Here is a 21675-nt window from a genome sequence, read left to right as displayed (position 1 = left end):
CATTGCGTAAGATGCCAGGCCTTATAATTAATAGGCAGGATCCCAATCGGCCAACTGATCAAACCATATCTCCAGCCTGTGTTCGCGATTGATTTATTCACTGATATGAAATCCCCGCGTGTTCCATCTCATGTTTGAAGATGATCTATTTCAATTTGGCCGACCTATCGTGGAGGAATGCTACAGTGTCTAAACGATTTCATACAGATAGTGATAAGGTAGTCGAGAGTAGTGGGTATCCGAACAAATCAAAACCGAGTCGCCACGTCCAGATTCCAGGGAGTGCCAGTGAATGAGCTAACAATACAATAAAACAAAACTATGCAGAGAAAGCGGAAAGCAAGAAAGCGGATTGTTTTTGTGGATTTTGAGATCAAACGATTTCGAATGAATTGCGTCGCGATTCAGGTGAATGGGCAACGACGTGGATGACTGAGTTGATGTCAAGTGTGGGGTCAGGCCGCACAACAATAGGTGTGTCTGGCAGGGGGATTGTCTGTCCATCAACAGGCGTGCTCGGACGCGACTCCTTTGATATCGAGCCCGTGGCAATTACAGTGTCTGTTGGCGAGTATGGAATTTCCTTAGCATCGTCAAATGTGTTGTTGAAGTCGCCGATGGAGATGTCGGTGGAGAACGAAGTGAGAGAATCGCGCTTCCGTTCGGTGCGTGAAGTAATGAACACGGGTATTGTGCCAGCACGGCTGTTGTACGCCATCCCGGACTTCGAACTATTTGCTTGTCAGATGACATGATCAAGTGTTGAAGTATGACAACATACCCATTGGCGGTCCAAGACCCTCCAGTCGACACAGTACCAGCTGTCGAAAGACCCACGCGCTTCGCAACTGAAACATAGGCAAGGCGGTAGTTCTTCCTGGCCTCATCGGCGAATCCGAAGAAAGCAAAGAATACGAGTGCGCAGATGACGACGAGCCACCGGGTGAGCTCAAGCGATAGCGTAAGAGGATTGCTCTGGCGCCAAAAATATGACGCAATTTGATCGACATGAGAGAAGTCGGAGTGTGTGTCCGCCCAACTGATCCAGGGGTAAATGTCTTCGGCAGTAGCATTGAGGTAGATGACATAGGCACCCAGAGGAAGCGTGCATAACACTTCAATGCCAGCAAGACCCATGAGGCGGAAGTAACGGCTGGAATTCAGGTTCTTGTTCGCACAAAGGAACTCCATGAACTGCGCCCTGCGCTGGGCTAGTTCCATAATGGTGCGGACTGAATCACAAAATGATCAGCGACGATTTAACCGATTATCACAATAAACGTACCGCAATAATAAGCGGAGATGCATCCAATGATCAAGGGCCATGTAAATACCAGTGCATATGCAGGAGGGGTGTTATAAGTGGCCGGATAACATCCGATTTCCTCAAAGATGTTGAACCGATGTCCTTGCACGATATAATCTGGGGTAGCACGTCAATCACAGTCCGACGTCTTTCGACACACGAACGTACGCAGAACCATCTCCAGGACGGGAATACCGACGCCGATAGCCAGATCGGTCATAATATCGCGCCTCTTCTGAGCTTTCGTCTTCGTGACCGAAGAAACTGATGCGATGTGGTAGAGACGACGATTTACGCAGAGAGAACATGCAGGAATAGCAACGGAAAGCCCGATCATGAATTTGGTGGCTACGAAACAAGCATTATTTTGTTTGCGCCGAGAACTTGAAGAAATTGCTTACTGATATCACACCACACTGGGGCCCAGTTAATCATATTCGCCCTCCAAACAATTGAGTTAATGAAGTGGATCAAGCAGCCTAGGCCAGTCCAGATCATGTAAAGACAGGTTCCAGTGTTCCAAGCTAGAGTATCGGTCAGATCATGTAGGACACATGGGAAATGCTGCGAAATAGCTGACCCTCCAAATGCCAGGGAAGCGGAATCATGCAGCACAAGAATCCGATGAAGGCAAATATAGAGAACACCCAATCCGGTGAGTTGAACATCTTAACAACGCAGTTGTTGATGGCGCTACGTGAGGATAGGGGTGGCTGGCTTGGAAGACTGGCAATCCTGCGATGAGGCTAAGCAGAGGGAACGTCAACGGGGTGAAGCTAAGGGTCATAGCCATGCAAAGCCATCCTATTAAAGCCTTCGAAAGTTCGTCCACCTTGTCGTCCGATTTGGACATCCCCTTGTGCTCGGGAGTTGTATAGCGTGTTTGAATACTTTGCAGATGCCAGCATTCCCTTTTTGACCAACAAACTGATGTCCATATATGGACGCATGTTTGTTCACCGAAAAGGTAAGGCGGGTGAAGCGTTATTTTAAATACGCCCAAATGGCGCACCGAAGAGCATCTTTGACAGAGGCACGGCACAGTTCGGACGTCCCATGATCATGAGATATCAGAAAGTTCCGGCGAAAGCTGCTCACATGAAAATGAAGTGATAAGACAGTCCGGAATGGAGATCAATTCCCACGTGCTCACGGACATGGAGGAGCTGGCAAGTTGGTAGAAGAGAACGAGTGATGATCCATCCAATGATGATTGTCGCGGTCCACTGTGTTGTGCAAACTATGAAGAATAAAATTAGAAATCCAGCTGGTTTATCGAATCATTGACGAATTCTGCACCTAGGACTTTGTAACACCCTTGTTCTCTGTTTGGCTTGATAAATCGCTGGTGGGACTTGAACTTTGCGGGCCGCTGCTGCTGCGGGTACTTTGCATACACGCGTCAGAATACAAAGTGTCACCAAGGAATAGCACCCCGAGCCTCGGAGAGCAGAGATGGACGCGAAATCGATTGTTCCATGAAACTGGACAATTTCAAGCCCGCAACTTGAAGGACTGGCCGCATAAATGGTGGGGGTTCAAAAGCAAGACGATTCCGCAACGACAGCACTTATGAACGTTAGTGAGAGCCTCTGAGACAATAGTGACATTCCCAAAGCGACGGACAATAAGAGCGGCTGTTGCCGTAAAGGAGGGATTTGGAGAATTGCCTTTTCCAGTATGTTTTCCGCGTTTCTCCCATCACCCATGCAAGTCTTCCCTGTGCCATGGAGACGAATGAAGATAATGGATTTCGACAACAAAACTGTGATACACGTTGGCTATTGATACAGACACTTGGTGGACATGAAGCACTAATCAACACAGCAAGGAAAGTCATACAAATGAAGGCGGGGAAAGGAACGACGAATACATCAGGAATCAGGAACACGAAAGCACAAAGTCGGCGACACATCACGTATAGTGCTATCCGACACAGAGTCAACGTCCTCAACGGGACGACAAAGTAAAAGGAATGGCATGAGAAAATAAAATAGACAACTAAAACGCTTCGTAGATCTCGCTTACCACCGTCATGTAGACAGCATTACGATTCTTTGAATCTCTCGAGTAATTATTGCGTGGCACTGCGGACCCATAGAATGGCGAACCTTCGGTGTGGAAAAAGTTCAGGCTTGAGGACCTCGGGTGTGGTCGAACAATGGCCGTTGATGGGGGTACAGGCCACTGCATCGAAGGTAGAAGAAGCTGTTGCGGGTCGAAATTTGATTGGAGAGAATTATGTGAAGATGCAATAGCAGAGTGGCCCGAGGGTGATTCCAGCGGGAGGAGCGCGGGATCAAGAAAGTCAGGACCTTCTTCCAATTGCTTTGCATCCGTAAGGTCAAGTGATGGGGGCCGCGACAGGGCTGGTGAAGGCGGGAGAGGTTTCTCGGATGAATAACCGTGATAAGTGCACTCGGTACTAGATACAGTGGTGGCGCTCTTGAACTCGAGAATTGTCAGAGACGGAACTGGTGTCAAGTCGCTGATCAGATGTATTCAGAAGAAATCTGCTGGTGTTACGAAGAAACATACCATTCTGTGGTGGATTTACCTTTGAGCTCAGCGATACAAGTTGACCGTCTCTCACAGAAACTGAAAACCCTCCGCATAACCTGCAGAGCCTCGTGCAATCGACTGCGCCCCTCCCCTCCAAGCACAAACAATCCGACGAAGAAGAAGGATTGCGCGATTACGATGGCCCACTCAGTGATGAGCATCGCGGTGATTGATTTAGGTGTCGCAGCGGAGCTGAGCGACAAGACCTCGGTTAAATCTCGAGTAAGGTCTGCCCATGGAGCCAGCCCTGAGCTAAGATTAAATATCATGGCCACTACAGTCGCCAATATAGTACACATGACTTCTGAAATCGCCATACTAACGAGCCGAATGTAGGCTCCAGAAGTAAGCGACGAAGATGCACGTGTCCTCGAAAATTGGACGCCATGAAGCAGAAAGTGACGCCAAGTAATGCCTGCAAAGACTTAGCCTCGTATGGATGTATACAACAATGGACTGACTTACCGCAAAAAATTAGAGTAAGAAGAGAAAGTGCAAGCGGCGGCATCCAGACAACGAACAAAGCCACCGTAGTGGGATATGTTGCCCAGCGACATCCAAAATTTTCATATACATCGAAGCGTCGAGGTTGAACAATTAGATCTATCAATGATGTATCAATAAACATTGTGGAGGAGCCCATAGCAAGTACGCACGCAATGCCGCATATACTAACGGAACTCCGAAACACATTAGACATTCGAGTAAAATACGGCGTCGCTTTGTCACAGAGGTGGACGTTTGGCAGAACGACGCCATCCGTTCCAGGTGAATGCAAATACAGAGGCATGCCGCGGGTATAGACACATTCACGGCTGTCATCAGTGCTGAAGCTACGAAAATTTCAGTCCACATCGATATTTGATGTCAAAACACTCAACTGATGTCACACCAGAGTAAGGATGGTATTTGGTAGGCTCCAGCCCATTGGAGGGTATCTATAGCATTGATTATGTTCACAACAAACAGCCAAATTCCAATAGACATTGCAGCGATGTTGCGAGCCCGAAAATACCAGGGCAACGGAAAGAGAACCAGCACTGCGGAAATGAACGAAAGTACCGGTATCTCTGTCTGCATTTCAAAAACGAAAGACAGTCTGGGGAGACAATAAGGGCATACGGGTCTCAGCGAAAGGCTGCTGCATTGCTTTTAATCAGTGAGCTGCGCCCTTGGAAGCAGTGTGAAGTGAAGTACAAGAACACGATGACACAAAATCTGTATACTCACCCTTTTCTAGACCTGATAAGCTCTTTGCCGAAGAAAGTATAAGGACACATACGATGGGACGTTTGACCGAGGGACTAGCCGCATGACAGGGGATGGCCGGAATCAGTAAACATCAAGCAAATGCCCCAAAAAGGCATGTTCTAAGGCTTTAAGTTTAGACGTTGGTGTGAAGCTGGACGGTCTAGAAGCATGTGGAAATCAATCTCAGCTTGGGTAGAGACGTCTGCGGTGAAATATAGAGCAGCATCAAGCTTCACGAGAGGAACAACAAAGCCTGCTTACAATTGGATATTGATACAAAATTTGACGCACAAGCGTACAGTACATTTATTCGTGTATACCGGTAATCATGAGGAAAGACAGAACCGTCGGAATATCAATGCGCGGATAAAAATATGAGGAGACGTGGGAAAGAAGTCCATGCGATGCTAAAGGAACAATAATGGTAAGACATAAAACTTCGGTGGTAAAGCTGTTCAAAGCGAGGAAGTAGGCGCATTAGGCTCATAGACGCGGCCCATGAGGAGATAAGCCACTACCCGTCGGACGGGTAAGGTTGCCAAATCGCCGATGCGCAGGACGAATTTCAAACCTGGAATACGGAGGGAGGGAAAGCGATATCGAACTCTCTTGGGTGTAAAAGTGGCGCCTTCTGGTATCGTCTCAAGCTTAGTGGCGGTACGGGAACGACCAATTTTTGGGGAAGAGCGAGGAGATGGTGGGTGTTTGTCTCGGCGAGAGCTACGTGCCCACTCTGGAAAGATGAGTGCGAGTGGTTCAGCCATGGTTGCATGGAATGCGGAAGTAAGATTGTAAGATAGAGTCGAACCGTGGCCTGAAATTTCTTTCCTCTCCAGCAACGCTTCCATGTTTTGTTCCAACGTTGCGAGTCTCAATTCCTGCGCAGAGTAGAAAGCATCATTCTTCTTCTCCTGTTTCCGCATAGATTTATCTAACCCCTCAACGGCTCCCTCCACGTGGTCGAAAACGTCTTCTGTGAGAGCCTTCACGGTTTCATTGCATTCTTTCAGCTGAGCCTCTAATTCGGCGACGCGCGCAGCCAGAGCTTCGATTTGCGACTGCGTATCTGGTGAGCTGGCTGGGGGGTAGTGAATGACAGTATGCAAGTCTTTTGTGCGTTGACGGAGACGTTCTACCGCGTGTTTCCAAGGCCGCATACCGGTGGCGAGAATGAAGAGGGAGGTACTGAACCATGTTATAGTCTCTGGACCGGCGACAGATATGATGACGACACGAAGGATTGCGACTCCGAGCAACGGCGACAGAATAGTCAGAAACAGGTAGAAAATTTCGAGCTTGTGTAGCTCTGACGAAGCAATTTGATGATAGGGATCCTGCTCAGACGTTCGATGGGGTGGTACATCCGGGGAACGACGTCTGGGTCTCGAGAGATGATAGAGGCTCCACGGTACTGTGCAAGTTTAGATCTTACGCCTTCAGAATGAAACAAAGCACCTACCTTCGATAATTTGGTGCAAATAGAATATCAGGAGAAGAACGAGAAGGAAATTCTTGACGTGGTCTCCTCCTGTCAACCAGTTTCCGATGGGCGAAACTAGCGCGAGTATGACCGAAAGGTCAAATTCATACCACCCCTTACTACTCTCAGCCTCAAGATTTGGGGATGTTTCAGAGCTCCCATTCTCCTCGAGCGGAGGAGTGAACGACGGGAATCGGGCAGAAGGTCTGGCTGACGGAGAGGGCGTTTCGGAGCCGGAAACCTCGCTAGATTCGCTCTCTGATTCGTGACCAAGCGGGGAAGATAAAGCTCTCGTGTCAAGGAATGGTCGTTTGACTTCCGGATAGTTACAGTGGTCCATGTCTTTGTAATTGAAGTTGGGCGTACAAGCTTAATCAGAGATGCAAACGTCTGAGGTCCGAGATATACGAATGAGTCTGTCGTCGTCTGCTGGCGAACGCAAGACAGAAACGTACATGGGTGACGCCGTGAATTGAACATGCGGGCAGGCACAACTTGCATAACAACTTTAATTTTAATTTTAATTTTAATTTTTTAGTTTATGTAAATATTTATGCGATCTAATGCTAAATTGCGTCACACAGGTGAATGTGATAGGCAATGAAAATTGCGATCCCTTGTTTATTCTGCTTGTTTTCTACGGGAAGATACAGGCGTGTGCTGCCACGTATCCTACAACCGTAAGCAAATTAACTATGTAATACATAGCTACATCTTCGATATACGCCGTGAGGTAGTTTGAGTAAATACTCATCACCACGAATCTCAGGCATTTAGAGAAAACTGTGTCCAAAATGAAACTGAAAGCAGTGAAAGTAACGAAAGCACCGAAAACTCGAAAGGTATGTACAAGAAATCGAAATAACCGAAAGCTCGAAAGTTGCGTAAAAGAAATGAAAGCGAAGGAACCGAAAGTTCGCAAGGTGTGTGGTACAAGAAATGCACCGGATGGATGATTTAAGAAACATGTTTCTCGTTGTGGAGACTGCACAATAAATAGGCTGGTTGCTCTGCATGGCCAGCCTTGAGTTAACGGTATTGACAGTTGCGATTGTCTGTGGAGAGGAGGTCAAATCCACGATCAGACACAATAATGATCATCCACAGTTGTCCACTCACTTATATAATCGACACGCGCAGCCCAAAAGACAGCATCGCTGTTCATGATATTATGCAATATCCAGCATAGCCCCATTTCGCGTCTGTGTCCACCAAAGAATATTGTTCGTGAGCCTCGTCGCTGCTGCAATGACCCTGATCTGGGGATAGCGGTAGATCTGGCTAGAAGAACTCAGATACCTCCAGGATTGTGTCAAACGAATCCATTGACGAGCAGGACATGATTTGTGGTGAGCGCGAGGTGGATAGGGATGATTGTCGCAACAGAGGAGCAAGGACTCGCTTTGTAGTGAGTGCGATGCGGAGATGAGAGTGAAAGCTGCGATAACAACATCCCACTAAAGGAGATACTAAGATGTCGTAGAAAACCACGATGCGGAATTTGATTCCGCCATGGTGAACAGTGGTGAAGGTTGAACACGTTAGATGCGGCCAAACATGGTAATTCTAAATTCGGACCGCCGAGCTTAAAATGACGATCTCGGATCAGCCGTTTGACAAGAGACTGAGAAGAGTATCACATATACGTATACAAAATATAGGTAGGCTGCAACTGCACCAATTTATTATAGATCACCCGTTTCTCTCAGTATACTACAGTCCGGGCCAGCACGTTTAGATGTGATTCTGTGCATAGCCGAAATGGACAATGCCCATTATTTGTGACTCCGACTGTCCAAAATTAGACAGAATCGCAATCCACATCCACAATCAACAATGGGCGTGGTGAGCGGAGAATCATTGTGGACGTGCGGCGTGTTATAAAAGAGGGACAAAGGGATCTCCATGACTCCCAGTTTTCTCCCCTTGTCTTAACATCGTTGCGCATAGCAACATAGCATACATTGCATCTAACCCAACAACACTTGCAACTTCTGTACCGCGCCATCCAGCTACCCTGATGGACTCGTTTTCAACATATTTGGGAATATTTTCGAAGCCACTACCGGACTTGCATGAGTCCACAGACGACACACCCGCATGCCCTATTGACGAGGAATATTATAGTTCTGGGAAAACCGTGTTTGGGCAAGGCGGGTTTTGCACCATATCATAATCCTTTTCATGCGAGTCATCATGCTTCATATCCACCCTCCTCGAATAACGCTTTCTCCAGACGAGTCTTGACATACTATCATTGTTGGCACTGCTGGCCTTCTACTGCCCCCCTGCCCGCGACACGACTCATCTTTTGAATGAGTACAGTGCACTCGCTGCTCGTGCGGTGTTGTCTATTCACCGATCTTCTTGTACCATCCTTTACTTCACCACTTCGTTCATCTTGCCGTCTGCATCTCTGGGGATGTGTGGTGGCTCCTATGTAAACTCCCGACTCACTGCTTGTACAACATTACTCATTTTCGACATTTGTGCACCCCAGCTACTTTTTGCCTTGAGCTCTTTCTTTTCTGAATATTATGGTTCTGTCTATCATTATCTCTAACTTGTATCGTCGCCATCGTTATCGCTTTCGCATTGTCGAATGACTCATGTTCTGCCCTGTTCCTTTAGTTTCGGGCATGTTTGACTATGTACTATGCCGCATGCTACTCATATATTTTCGATATTCGTGTACATACTCGAGGTTATTCAATTTTTGCTTTCCTGCATATTGTGGTTCTAGCCGCATCAGAGTACTACTTAGTGTGATCTTGGACGTGACGGCCTAACAATAAAATGTGGAGGCCAAAAGTTTCAAATGATTGAAAGCTCGTCCATATCTGATCAACATGTCAAAGCTTCACGTGTATCACCCCAATAATTATTGATGAGCGATTGAGCCTCAACGCTTTGCTTATTGTATTGGAAAACACACGAGAATAGCGTGTCGCAGAACAATAAACACAGCCAGTACCCACACTGCAATGTACACCAAGGGCCCTGAAACCGCGAAATTTCAACCATAGACGCGTACTGGTACCAAAGCAACCTACCCTACACACGCAGACACCAGTAGTTTGTTTAGATCTGTTGAAATCACAAGACGCCGCCTTCCTTTTCAGATATATAGAATTTCTATTTAGTCACCACGATCTCCACCATGACCATCCCCATCAACCTGCACATGTAACATGTCAGAATCGAATTCTCCATCTACATCAACCTCCGAACCATCGCATCCTCGTGGCAGAGGTCGTGGAAAGTCTCGAGGTGGAAGGCAATTACCTCAGTGCACGAGGCCGTGGCCGAGGTGGCAGTCCAGCGGAATTTCACAAGCGCCTCGTACTGGAGGACGAAGAAGTGGACGATCTCGACCCTAATTCGGAAGAGGCGAAAGAGCTGTAGAAGAAGTACGCACGACAACAACTTGCCAAGTGGACCTAATGCCGTCAACATGGCATGTACAACGCTTCATAAGAATGATCATACAAGGTTCCATGAAAACCATGGTCCAAAACACATTAATAACTCGAAAGGCTGGCGCTGTGGAGTCGTAACAAACCGACACACTCACGGTGGATGCAAGTGCAACAGGCAGGCGGTGGAGATACTATGATGGTTTTGCTAGCTCGACAAGGCCACGTCATTATCACGATTGAACGCACCGATGAGTTCCATCACATTGTGATGTCGATGATTCACGTCGGTGCCCACAAGCAATGGCATCAGCACCATACATATACACAAAAGTGAGGACAACTTCAATAAAAACAAAGGAATCACTGGCATGACCTCAACACCCTGCATCACTGACTATCGCTACATTCCCTATGTAGTGTCCACGTGGAAAGGCAACATTGTCTCCGCGTTAAGTGATGCCGATTTCGGCAACATGGGGCATGCGTGGCCAGACCTGGAGTGGGTTCAAAGAGAAAACGGGAGCTCACCTTCGCTGGCCTTTTAACCTCGTCAAGTTTTGCCACCTGCAAGACTTCCATTTACGCCAACAAGGAGCCTGCGCGATAGAAGGATAATCTCAATCGTGTCAAGCCTCCATTGGTAACAATATTTATGCTGGGCCACCTCGAATTCTCAGAGTTGACTGGTTTCTAACAAAGCGCGCCACGCTATATGAATGCCTCCCAAATATGTCAATGTCATTCGTATGCAACACCCACATTTATGTACTTACGCATGAAAAGAATGTGTGCATTGCAGTAACGAGTATGATTCGCAGCATCATCGTCGAGTTGCGGTACCGGAAAAGTAAGGAGTACCAGGTGCTGAATGCCAAAGAGCGGAGAGCCTGTTAGATATTGATCTTAAAGGCAGTCAGCGTGGTTGAGATTGAGCAGTCGAGTGGATTAGTATTAGAGCCATAGATGCGCACAGGAAACGCTGGATGGTGTTATAATTCCATTGAGATTGTAGACTGGTGACTCGGAGTAAACTGGTTATCACGAAAGTTGTAGTTGCAAGGATTGCGGGTTGTTCTACCCCCGGACTGCGTCGATAGAGCCTGTTGTGACAGGTTCCAATGTATATGTTCATCAAGAGGGCTGTCTCGATTCTCGATTGTCATAAGCTTAGTGGGGGAGGCAGACATGCAACAGGACTCACGGTGGGTCGCGGGTACCATGAAATGTCTTCAACTAGCACATCTAAATACTAATCACAAAAGAGATTCTGTGGTCCCCGCTGTAAATGTGAGATGGAGGTCGCAATGAGGTCGCCGTGAATAGAACATACGATTAGGGCCAGAATTCGAGAATATGGTGAGAGGAGAGTGAGAACGTGGCCTTCCTCACGCGCCGCTTCAAGTCGGTGCAGATTCAACGATAGTAAGTGGTCATCGCCACTGAAAGGTAAGTTCCAATATTTGATATGCCAAATAAGGAACCAAATAAGGTAAATTTAGTAGTAGGCAACGGCGAAAGCGGCTAGGGAAGACTGGAATGAGACTCTCATCATTGGGTCGTGATGAGCTCTGATGCAAGAGCTTCACTCAGTCCTTCTCAGAGGTACGAAGGCAAATCAAGTATTGATTTTTTTCTAATACTTCTCATGAATTACTGAAGGTTTTTGTTATACATGTAAGCCCATTCAAGTTAGATTTCGCCGGAGCCTCACACAAGTTCCAGACACACTGGACGAAAACAAACAAACAACTGGCAATACGTCTGGCATCTCTATTGGTCTTGTATCTTTGTGAGCACTGCTTATGTTCTACTGGAGATTTCTTGCAACTTGGTTCTGCATATATAAACTTTGGTCTGATTCTGCATAGTGGTTGCCTTGCGGTACATTGAGTTGCCCTGCATACCGTGACAGTGTTTAGTGAGGTCCCGGTCAACTGATGCGAAACAAGGCTTACTAATTCCTTGGGTCTGGGTCTGGTTCGGGAGCCTCTTCCTGCGTACATTACATGCAGTGAGGTTAACACGATAGGATTTGGTGCAAAAAAAAGGCTTACGCGTGCAAGTACCACATATTTGGTCTATGGGCATTGTAAGGTGAGGAACGCGGTGAGAGTTGATGCGAAACAAGGCTTACCTCTCTCAAGACATTGTCGCGCCTCTCAAGGTTACCAGCTATAGGAGCAGCAGCCTGCTGACATCATAGGTCAATGTGAGCAGATTTGACGCGAGGCGAGGCTTAGCCTTACTGGTACTGCGCTGACAAGGGCCGTCAAGCCGAGGAGAATAGCGAAAGCAGTAGAGAGACGGGCAAACATGATGGTGAGTTTACTTGTGTAAACTAGACAGGTTGTAGCTAACTTTATCACGGTACTGTCTGCTTTTATACTCCACCGAAGACGGTGTAACATTGTATGGGTTTCGATTTTCTCTATGGAGATGTAAAAGTGTTAGCTATCAACGCATACGTGGCTTCAGTCGATCTGATCGAATACTGTTCAAGTTACGGCATGCTCTGTAAGATTCGTGGCAGAGCCCGACACTAAGTACATATTGTAGTCCGTGTACTTTCATTTCATTCATCGTCTCCCACACTTAATCCTTTAACCCCTCTAGATTATTTCTCCGCAGCCAAGTCGCTCACCCAGAACGGGCCACTCCTCATTTTGGCACCAACACAAGCACACAATGGTGGAATCTGACGAGTATGGTATGGCATGTTGCCGGCCACGCCCTGATCAGTACTGCTCCCCTTCACGATTAGTATTGCCACAATTGCGAATCTGACGTTCTGGATGATGGCGCTGAGATTCTTGAAGCTATTGTCGTGGCTACGAAGACACATACCACAATATACTTCGAGGAGCGAACACAAATTCCATTGTGATAATACTAGGTTGATGCAACAAACAGCAGGTGAGAGTATCTTATTTACAGTGAGAGGTGGTAGATCTTAGATTCAATGCAGAAGCCTTTCGTGAGTGCTTCAGACTTCCTCAAACCGCAGTCAGTGGCTTCTTTTATCTCGATGTACAGAGACTTATCTCGATATACCATCTTTAACTGCATCTACTCCCGCCTCTCGCGCCACCCACCACATCATAAAAATGCGCTATGCGGTTCGATGGCTCAAATGCCTGGCCATAGTAGAGATCTTGTTGTGTAAAGTTCGATAGACACGTAGACGCGATGCAGACAAACAATCGGTAATACGCCTTGCATCTCGATTTGTCTTGTATCCTTGTGAGCACTACTTGAAATTCTTTGCAACTAGTGCTGCATATAGGTCTGATTCGGCATAGTAGTTTCCCCGCGTACAATGTACCATGATCCCAACTTCATTGTATTTGATGCGGAATAAGACTTACCGGAGTAAATGCCACATCGGCCAGGCCCACGCACATTAATGTAAACTGAGGGTAACATTATGAGATTTGAACCGAAGCAAGGCTTACCCGTGCCGTCTTTCTCGCGACATTGTCACGTTCACCAACTGCGCGAGAAGCCTGCGGACATTATATTTCAATATGACGCGAGGTGAGACTTACTGGTACTATGCCAGCGTTGACAAGGGCCATCAAGCCGAGGTGAGTAACGAAAGCAGTAGATAGGCGGGTGAACAGTTTTTCTTACTTGCGTACACTTTAACTTGATTAATGACATTCCGCCTCTGCCACGAATCTTGCGCGTATATTGCGGCCCTGCAGAAACTCAATCACCATTCGGCTCGGGCCACGTATGCACTGACTGCTAACTCTTTACACTAAGATGTCGTAGATTAGCCACGACGCGCAATTTGATTCCGCCATGTCGAACAGTGGTGGAGGAGTTCAATGGGTTGAACACGTTATATGGCCAAACATGGTAATTCTAAATTCGGACCCCCGAGCTTAAAATGACGATCTCGGATTGACAAGAGACTGAGAAGAGTATCATATACGTATACAATAGATAGGCTGCAACTGCACCAATTTATCATTGATCACCCGTTTCTCTCAGTATACTACAGTCCGGCCAGCACGTTCAGATGTGATTCTGTGCATAGCCGAAATGGACAATGCCCATTATTTGTGACTCCGACCGTCCAAAATTAGACAATTCGCAATCCACATCCACAATCCACAATGGGCGTGGCGAGCGGAGAATCATTGTGGACGTGCGGCGTGTTATAAAAGAGGGACAAAGGGATCACCATGACTCCCAAGTTCTCCCCTTTGTCTTAACATCGTTGCGCATAGCAGCATAGTAAACATCGCGTTCAGCCTAACAACGCTTGCAACTCCTGTAGCGCACCATCCAGCGTTACCTATTCCTGCGCTCACAAACAATATCTATCACATCCCGGGTCACCCATTATAATACCCGATGACAGACTCATTCGTCGTTCTCGAGTCCTTATTCCCATCGTACCTTCCCGAGTCTACCATTCCCATCGAAACATCACTCCTCGATTCTAGTAATGCCAACGAATCGATTCCTATGGAGTTTGAACACTCACACAGCAGTGGCTCCGGCTACTTTTGTATCATTTCATAAGACATCTACCATCGGTAGCGTCGTAGTTTTGGAGACGATCTGTGATGCACGTTCGTCTTCCTTTTCGCTCCTCCGTTCGTCAGGCTGATGAGTTCGATACACAGTGTCGCTTAAGTCTGTGCTTCGTCCACAACACACCATCAATCTATTGATTTGCTTTGCTTTTTTCTTTCGCTGCTTTGTTCCTCGTTCGTCCACGTTGCGTTGCTTTCTGGCCTCTAATCGGCCCAAATTTCGATCTTCTTCCATACATATTGTTCTGGGATCACCGCACCTATCTGTTTCGATCACAAGTCTGACTATCAATTTGTGTCGTGCGTATCATGATGTTTATATACATATGTACAGATATGACTGGACTTCAAGTCATTATTTCGTATCTATCTCCACCTCACTTCTTGTCTACGTACATGACACGGGCCCCAGCTGCGAGCTTGGATTTACAACCCACCTCCCATACTTTATGTCTTGTCTATCCACTGGAGTTTTATCTAGACATGCTGACGCCGTTACGCATACATTAAACATGCCAAATATCAGCTGTCTGATAATCACGTTCACACTGGATTGTGTTTCTTTGATACTTGAAATTATTTGAACCGCCTCCCGCGGTGTGGAAGACGGAGTACTAAGTCGGACGGAGAGAATGTAGCACGAGAATATCACCGCGATGTCTTTCAGATTCCCTCGCCTGGTAATCTGCCAAAAGGTATAGACTTTGCTATCATTATAGTGGTATTTTCCCCTGGAATATACACAGGATTTCTCCTGATAGCGCGCTACAGCTTCACGCTCGTCCCAAATGCCGCTCATTGCATATATATTGACACCATGGACATTATGGTTATATACTATATAGCAAAGTACAGCTAACACACGCCCGGCCAGTAATGTACACCGAAAGTTCCGGCTCGAGAGCGATCAAGATGGTGAGTACCTAAGCTGAAAAAAAAATGGCCCGGGGGGCATCAGCTTTCAGACATAATTAGTCGTGTATACATCTCACTGTAAGTGTCAAGTACGGGCATAACTGAGTGAAGAGCCCTACCGTGACTGAAATAAAGTGAATATATGCAATGAGGGCTCACCACTGGTGGAATTCACGGTGCATGATTCAGTAAAAGGTACGATGATATTATCTCACTAAAGAAGACACTAAGACAGATGAGCCACGACGCGCAATTTGATTCCGTCATATTGCTGTCGAACAATGGCGTAGGAGGGGTTGGACACGATACATGGCCAAACATGGTAATTCTAAATTCGGACCGTTGAGCTTAAAATGACGATCTCGGATCAGGCATTTGACAAGACTACTGAGAACGATAAGTACTCTAAGAGTATTACATACGTATACATTAGATAGGCTGCAACTGCACCAATTTATCATTGATCACCCGTTTCTCTCAGTATACTACAGTTCGGGCCAGCACGTTTAGATGTGATTCTGTGCATAGCCGAAATGGACAATGCCCATTATTTGTGACTCCGACTGTCCAAAATTAGACAATTCACAATCCACATCCACAATCCACAATGGGCGTGGCGAGCGGAGAATCATTGTGGACGTGCGGCATGTTATAAAAGAGGGACAAAGGGATCACCATGACTCCCAAGTTCTCCCCTTTGTCTTAACATCGTTGCGCATAGCAGCATAGTAAACATCGCGTTCAACCTAACAACGATTGCAACTCCTGTAGCGCACCATCCAGCGTTACCTATTCCTGCGTTCACAAACAATATCTATCACATCTCGTGTTACCCATTATACAGTATGACAGACTCATTCGTCGTTCTCGAGTCCTTATCCCCGTCATACCTTCCCGAATCTACTATGCCCTGCGACACGTCACTCCTCGATTCTAGTAATGCCAACGAATCGATTCCTATGGAATTTGAACGCCCCAACGGCAGCATTGGCCTCGCCGGCTTTTGTATCATTTCATAAGACGTCTGCTGCCGGTAGCATCGTCGTTTCGGAGACGATCTGTGATGTACGTTCGTCTTCCTTTTCGCTCCTCCGTTCGTCAGGCTGATGAGTTCGATACACAGTGTTGCTTAACTCTGTGCTTCGTCCACAACACACCGTATCAACCTATTGATTTGTTTTGCTTTTTCTTTCGTTGCTTTGTTCCTTGTTCGTCTGCGTTGCTTTGCTTTCTAATCGGCACAAATTTCGATCTTCTGCCCTACATATTTTTCTGGGATCACCGCACTTATCTTTTCCGATCACAGATCTGACTATCCATTTTTGTCGTGCGTATGTTTATATACATATGTACATATGTGACACTGGACTTCAAGTTATTATTCGTATCTATCTTCTTTTCTATGTACATGACACGGGCCCCAGCAGCAGATGGCTGCGGGATTGTATTTGCAACCCACCTCCCATGCTTTATGTCATGAATATCCCCTGGATTTTTATCTAGACATGTTGACGCCGTTACGCGTATATTAAGTAGGCCAAATATCAGCTGTCCGATAATCACGTTTGATTTTGTCTTGGTGCCGGAAGTGGGTGGAGAGCGCATTCGCAAGGTTATGTAATGACAGTGACCGATCTGCGTGACCGACTGAACGTAAAGCCAGCGCTTCCCTGTGAAGCGTGATAGCCTCATCCAAGTCCTGGTAATTGCCTCGGTGCCGGAAGCGGGCACGGAGCACATTCGCAAGGATGAATAATGACGTGGGCCGAAATGCGTGACACGACGCTTCCCTGAGCAGCGTGATGGCATCGTCCAGGCCTTGGCTATTGTCTCGACGCTGCGAGCGAGCAACAATGAACCCAGATCACATAGCAATTGCCCTCGACAAGCATACATAGTGTCGTAGTAGTGCAGTGCATCGTAATGCAGGGAGATCACTTCATCTAAGTCATGGTAATCATCTCCCTGAAAACACCGCTCTGCACGACGAGCAAGTTGATTTGGTGATAAAGGAAGCATTAATGCATCGGGCTGCTTCTGCCCCAGATCGTGTCCTTCCATGCCTCCTGCTCGGTGCAGAGCAAATGTTAATGTTTCGATTAAAAGCAAAGCTGCTCTGTAAATGTGACTATTGGCATGACAGACATCGAGGACTTTGCTCAGAAACTGTTCAGCTCCATCAGCATCCATTTGAAATCCCCGTTTCGCGAAATGAGATAGCATAGCAATGGCAAAATGGAGCTGGGTGATCGATCGGTCAGGATGATCAGTCGGACGAAAGTCAGAGGCGTTTTGAAAAAGAGAGATGAAGATGTCGAGGTCGAGGCATGTTCCATTGACTTGGTCATTAACAAACTTCGCGGAAGCTAGATTGAACAGTGCTGCAGGGCGGCAGGGGTGACCCATGGCACAAAGATCAGACGCGCGTTCAAAGTGCGTTATGGATTCGTCGAGATCCCTGGTGTTCTGTGTCCTTCGGTATCGTGCGAGAAGACCGTGTCCAATGTGCGTCATTAGAACTAACGCATGAATGTCGTCAGACGTAAGCTAAGCATTACGAGCATTCAGCATTCAGCATCAGAACATCGGACTGCCTTGATCACTCACGGTAGTAAGTGGGCGAAGAACTGTCATGAACAGTGAACTGCACGGGGACACGACTTCCTCCTGCTTGGGCTGTAAGATTATAGCTGTGACACTCGCCAACACCTGTCAGGCGTGACTTTTCACTGCGATTTCTCCAACGGACATCTCGAATGAGCGGAGTACCTCTCCATGACAGAGCATCGGATCTAGTTCAAATGAGACATACACGCTGACTCGAACTCGAGAAGATGGCTCGCAGGGCCTTGAGTCCTTCTCAATGCCTGCTAAAAATACGATATCAAGGGCAACTTACAGAGGCATCCGTTCGTTCCATTCGACGACACCTGGTCTACGTGTACAGGTTTGTTGCTTGTTTGAAATTCGATACCGTCAGTCATTACTACATGGAAGCCAGCAGAGATCCGTCGGAGACCAAGAGTGAGTTCATTTGCGCGAATGGCTTGGGGGGTCGTCAATGCATGCTGACTAGAAATAGATATCACAAACCAGTAATGAGGACTTATTGCACTCCACCGAAGTGTGTCTCTCCCGGGTCCTGGGGGTGTTCTGGGTGGCGGCTTGCCTCCTCACCCAAGGCTGGGAGGGTATCATCGAGTGGGTCTGACACAGAGTTTGTTATCACAAGATTTGTCTCGGGGCCCTGAGGGCGTTCTGGGTAGCTCGGCTCCTCCAATACTGGAGGACAAGTACCAAGAGGATGAGGAACGAAGTGAGGCATATGACCGAAGGATACAAACTAGCACTTGAGAGTAAGACGTGTACTAAAAGACAAGAAATGCCTGCAAAGTCCTGGCAGATTATGACTGGGGGAACCACTGCCCAGACAGACAAGGTTCGCTGTTCTGGGCATGACCGTCATAGATAGGCTCGGCGCTTATGACGGAATGGGACATATTTCTGCTCGGATCCTGCAGGCCTGGTCCAGCGCTAGCTGGGTTCCACTTGCTCGAGCAACGGGATATTTGATTGACCATGTCTGTACATGTGGTTGGTTATCACAGTTCGCATTGCTGGAGTGAGGTTAGTATTAGAGTTGGTTACAAAGAATCTTCGGATCACAGCTATCGCGTGAGAAAAATGGAGTCTGAACCTTCCTCATCGGTGCACAGTCACTTCGACTCACTCCGTCAACCATTGCAATCGTTGTGCCAGTGCGGTTTTTGCGCCCGAGTACACAAGCACATGTGGATTACCATGAATCAGATGGACAGGGTGAGTTTCACTGCATGTACAACTCTGCTTCTACTCGGCAATCCCGCCTGCAACATTTGAGCATTTTTTTTTTATATCCCCTGTCCCTGTGGGACTTCGAAACTTCACACAAATTTGATAGACACTTGGACGCAGACAAATAATTGGTCGCCAATACGCCAGGCTGGTATCGCTATTTGTCTTGTATCCTTGTGAGCACTATTTCTAGACCTAATTGAGCTAATTCTGCTAGCAGTTGTCCCCCATACAATGTATCATGGGGTCAACACGATGATATTTGGTGCGACACCAGACTTTACGGCTCGAGAGCTTGTGATGAGAGCGATCAAGATGGTGAGTATTTACTTCACACCAAATCTCATCGTGTCGACCTCACCTTACAATGTGCGTAGGCCAATTATGTAGTCCTGGCGCGCGTAAGCCTGTGTTTCGCACAAAATCTCATGGTGTTAAACCTCAAGATAATGTACGCAGGAAGAGACCCCAGAACCAGACCCAGAAGATTAGAAAGTCTGGTGTCGCACCAAATATCATCGTGTTGTGCAGTGAAACTCACCCTGTCCACCTGATTCATAGTAATCCACATGTGCTTGTGTACTTGGGCGCAAAAACCGCACTGGCAGAACGGTTGCAAATCGCGATGGTTGACGGAGTGAGTCGAAGTGGCTGTGCACCGATGAGGAAGGTTCAGACTCCGTTTTTCTCACACGATAGCTGTGATCCGAAGATTCTTTGTGACCAACTCTTATACTAACCTCACTCCAGCAATACAAACTGTGATAACCAACCACAGGTACAGACATGGTCAATCAAATATCCCGTTGCTCGAGCAAGTGGAACCCAGCTAGCGCTGGACTCACCAGGCCTGCAGGACCCGAGCAGAAACATGTCCTATTCCGTCATAAGCGCTGAGCCTATCTATGACGGTCGTGCCCAGAACAGCGAACCTTCTCTGTCTGGGCAGTGGTTCCCCCAATCGTAATCTGCCAGGACTTTGCAGGCATTTCGTGTCTTCTAGTACACATCTTACTCTCAAGTGCTAGTTTGTATCCCTGTCCCAGTCATTAAATAGCCTTGCACCTACGCTCTCTACCCACTTCCGGCAAAGAGGCAAGATCAAATGTTAACGTGATTATCGGACAGCTGATATTTGGCCTACTTGATACACGCGTAACGGCGTCAGCATGTCTAGATGAAAATCCAGGGAATATTCATGACATAAAGCATGGGAGGTGGGTCGCAAATACAATCCTGCAGCCATCTGCTGCTGGGGCCCGTGTCATGTACATTGAAAAGAAGATAGATACGGAATGATAACTTGAAGTCCAGTCATATCTGTACATATGTATATAAACATACGCACGACACAAATTGATAGTCAGACTTGTGATCGAAAATGATAGGTGCGGTGATCCCAGAAAAATAAGTACGGAAGAAGCTCGAAATTTGGGCCGATTAGAGGCCAGAAAGGCAAAGCAAAGCAGACGAACAACGAATAAAGCAACGGTAGCACAAGCAAAGCAACGTGAATGGATCGTCTTTCGCGGACGTATAGATCTAAGCAACGCTGTGTATCTAACTCATCAGCCTCACGAACGGAGGAGCGAAAGAGAAGACGAACGTACATCGCAAATCGTTTCCAGGGCAGACACCACTACCCGCAGTAGATGTCTTATGAAATGATACACCAGCCGGCGATGCCCATGCTGCCGTCGGCGTGTTCAAACTCCATGGGAATCGATTCGTTGGGATTACCAGAATCGTGGAGCGATGTTTCGCAGGGCAAAGTAGATTCGGGAAGGTAAACTGGGAATAAGGAATCGAGAACGTCAAATGAGTCTGTCATCGGGTATTATAATGGGTGACCCGGGATGTGATAGATATTGTTTGTGAACGCAGGAATAGGTAACGCTGGATGGTGCGCTACAGGAGTTGCAATCGTTGTTAGGTTGAACGCGATGTTTACTATGCTGCTATGCGCAACGATGTTAAGACAAAGGTGGTGAACTTGGGAGTCATGGCGAACCCTTTGTCCCTCTTTTATAACACGCCGCACGTCCACAATGATTCTCCGCTCGCCACGCCCATTGTGGATTGTGGATGTGGATTATGGATTGTCCAATTTTGGACAGTCGGGGTAACAAATAATGGGCATTGTCCATTTCGGCTATGCACAGAATCACATCTAAACGTGCTGGCCCGGACTGTAGTATACTGAGAGAAACGGGTGATCAATGATGAATTGGTGCAGTTGCAGCCTATCTACTATATACTATAGGTAATACTCTTAGAGTACTTATCGTTCTCAGTAGTCTTGTCAAATGGCTGATCCGAGATCGTCATTTTAAGCTCAACGGTCCGAATTTAGAATTACCA

At 47.1% G+C, this 21675-nt stretch overlaps 7 protein-coding genes across 7 annotated transcripts; 2 read left to right on the top strand and 5 right to left on the bottom strand.

The window, feature by feature from the left end:
* Window positions 1–113: 113 nt before the first annotated feature.
* On the bottom strand, window positions 114–2182 carry DEU56DRAFT_841960 (STE3-domain-containing protein). The gene is made up of 6 exons (XM_041355018.1): window positions 1887–2182; window positions 1708–1830; window positions 1475–1654; window positions 1286–1423; window positions 782–1232; window positions 114–731 (listed from the first exon to the last, which is right to left on the bottom strand). Exons 1-6 carry the CDS (start codon window positions 1972–1974, stop codon window positions 374–376), a joined length of 1338 nt encoding a protein of 445 aa, XP_041201436.1. The 5' UTR covers window positions 1975–2182; the 3' UTR covers window positions 114–373.
* A 1646-nt stretch (window positions 2183–3828) lies between these two features.
* On the bottom strand, window positions 3829–4948 carry DEU56DRAFT_748948 (GPCR fungal pheromone mating factor; the record flags this gene model as incomplete). Its single annotated transcript, XM_041349388.1, has 4 exons — window positions 3829–4283; window positions 4334–4471; window positions 4525–4701; window positions 4750–4948. The coding sequence occupies 4 exons, from the start codon at window positions 4946–4948 to the stop codon at window positions 3829–3831; spliced, it is 969 nt and encodes a 322-aa protein (XP_041201435.1).
* A 626-nt stretch (window positions 4949–5574) lies between these two features.
* DEU56DRAFT_874313 (uncharacterized protein) lies at window positions 5575–6939 on the bottom strand (the record flags this gene model as incomplete). Its single annotated transcript, XM_041355938.1, has 2 exons — window positions 5575–6530; window positions 6579–6939. 2 exons carry the CDS (start codon window positions 6937–6939, stop codon window positions 5575–5577), a joined length of 1317 nt encoding a protein of 438 aa, XP_041201434.1.
* A 1471-nt stretch (window positions 6940–8410) lies between these two features.
* DEU56DRAFT_841951 (uncharacterized protein) lies at window positions 8411–9323 on the top strand. Its single transcript, XM_041355017.1, has 2 exons — window positions 8411–8785; window positions 8836–9323. The coding sequence occupies exons 1-2, from the start codon at window positions 8675–8677 to the stop codon at window positions 9160–9162; spliced, it is 438 nt and encodes a 145-aa protein (XP_041201433.1). The 5' UTR covers window positions 8411–8674; the 3' UTR covers window positions 9163–9323.
* A 415-nt stretch (window positions 9324–9738) lies between these two features.
* DEU56DRAFT_761825 (uncharacterized protein) lies at window positions 9739–12333 on the bottom strand (the record flags this gene model as incomplete). Its single annotated transcript, XM_041350588.1, has 12 exons — window positions 9739–9777; window positions 9885–9998; window positions 10174–10209; window positions 10547–10582; window positions 10792–10882; window positions 10990–11118; window positions 11220–11251; window positions 11349–11457; window positions 11974–12011; window positions 12073–12096; window positions 12153–12206; window positions 12265–12333. The coding sequence occupies 12 exons, from the start codon at window positions 12331–12333 to the stop codon at window positions 9739–9741; spliced, it is 771 nt and encodes a 256-aa protein (XP_041201432.1).
* A 4675-nt stretch (window positions 12334–17008) lies between these two features.
* DEU56DRAFT_905365 (uncharacterized protein) lies at window positions 17009–18521 on the bottom strand (the record flags this gene model as incomplete). The annotated part of the gene is made up of 5 exons (XM_041356713.1): window positions 18380–18521; window positions 18293–18347; window positions 18088–18272; window positions 17375–17999; window positions 17009–17303 (listed from the first exon to the last, which is right to left on the bottom strand). Exons 1-5 carry the CDS (start codon window positions 18462–18464, stop codon window positions 17009–17011), a joined length of 1245 nt encoding a protein of 414 aa, XP_041201431.1. The 5' UTR covers window positions 18465–18521.
* A 365-nt stretch (window positions 18522–18886) lies between these two features.
* DEU56DRAFT_905364 (uncharacterized protein) lies at window positions 18887–20281 on the top strand (the record flags this gene model as incomplete). Its single annotated transcript, XM_041356712.1, has 7 exons — window positions 18887–18919; window positions 19002–19061; window positions 19197–19299; window positions 19421–19490; window positions 19535–19632; window positions 19692–19951; window positions 20093–20281. The coding sequence occupies 7 exons, from the start codon at window positions 18887–18889 to the stop codon at window positions 20279–20281; spliced, it is 813 nt and encodes a 270-aa protein (XP_041201430.1).
* Between the last annotated feature and the right edge of the window lie 1394 nt (window positions 20282–21675).

This window comes from Suillus clintonianus (assembly GCF_016758775.1).
Source record: "Suillus clintonianus strain FC179 chromosome Unknown DEU56scaffold_172, whole genome shotgun sequence".
NCBI classification, from domain to species: Eukaryota; Fungi; Basidiomycota; class Agaricomycetes; order Boletales; family Suillaceae; genus Suillus; species Suillus clintonianus.
Note: the sequence above shows the minus strand (reverse complement) of the source record. Positions and strands in the feature narration are given on the sequence as shown.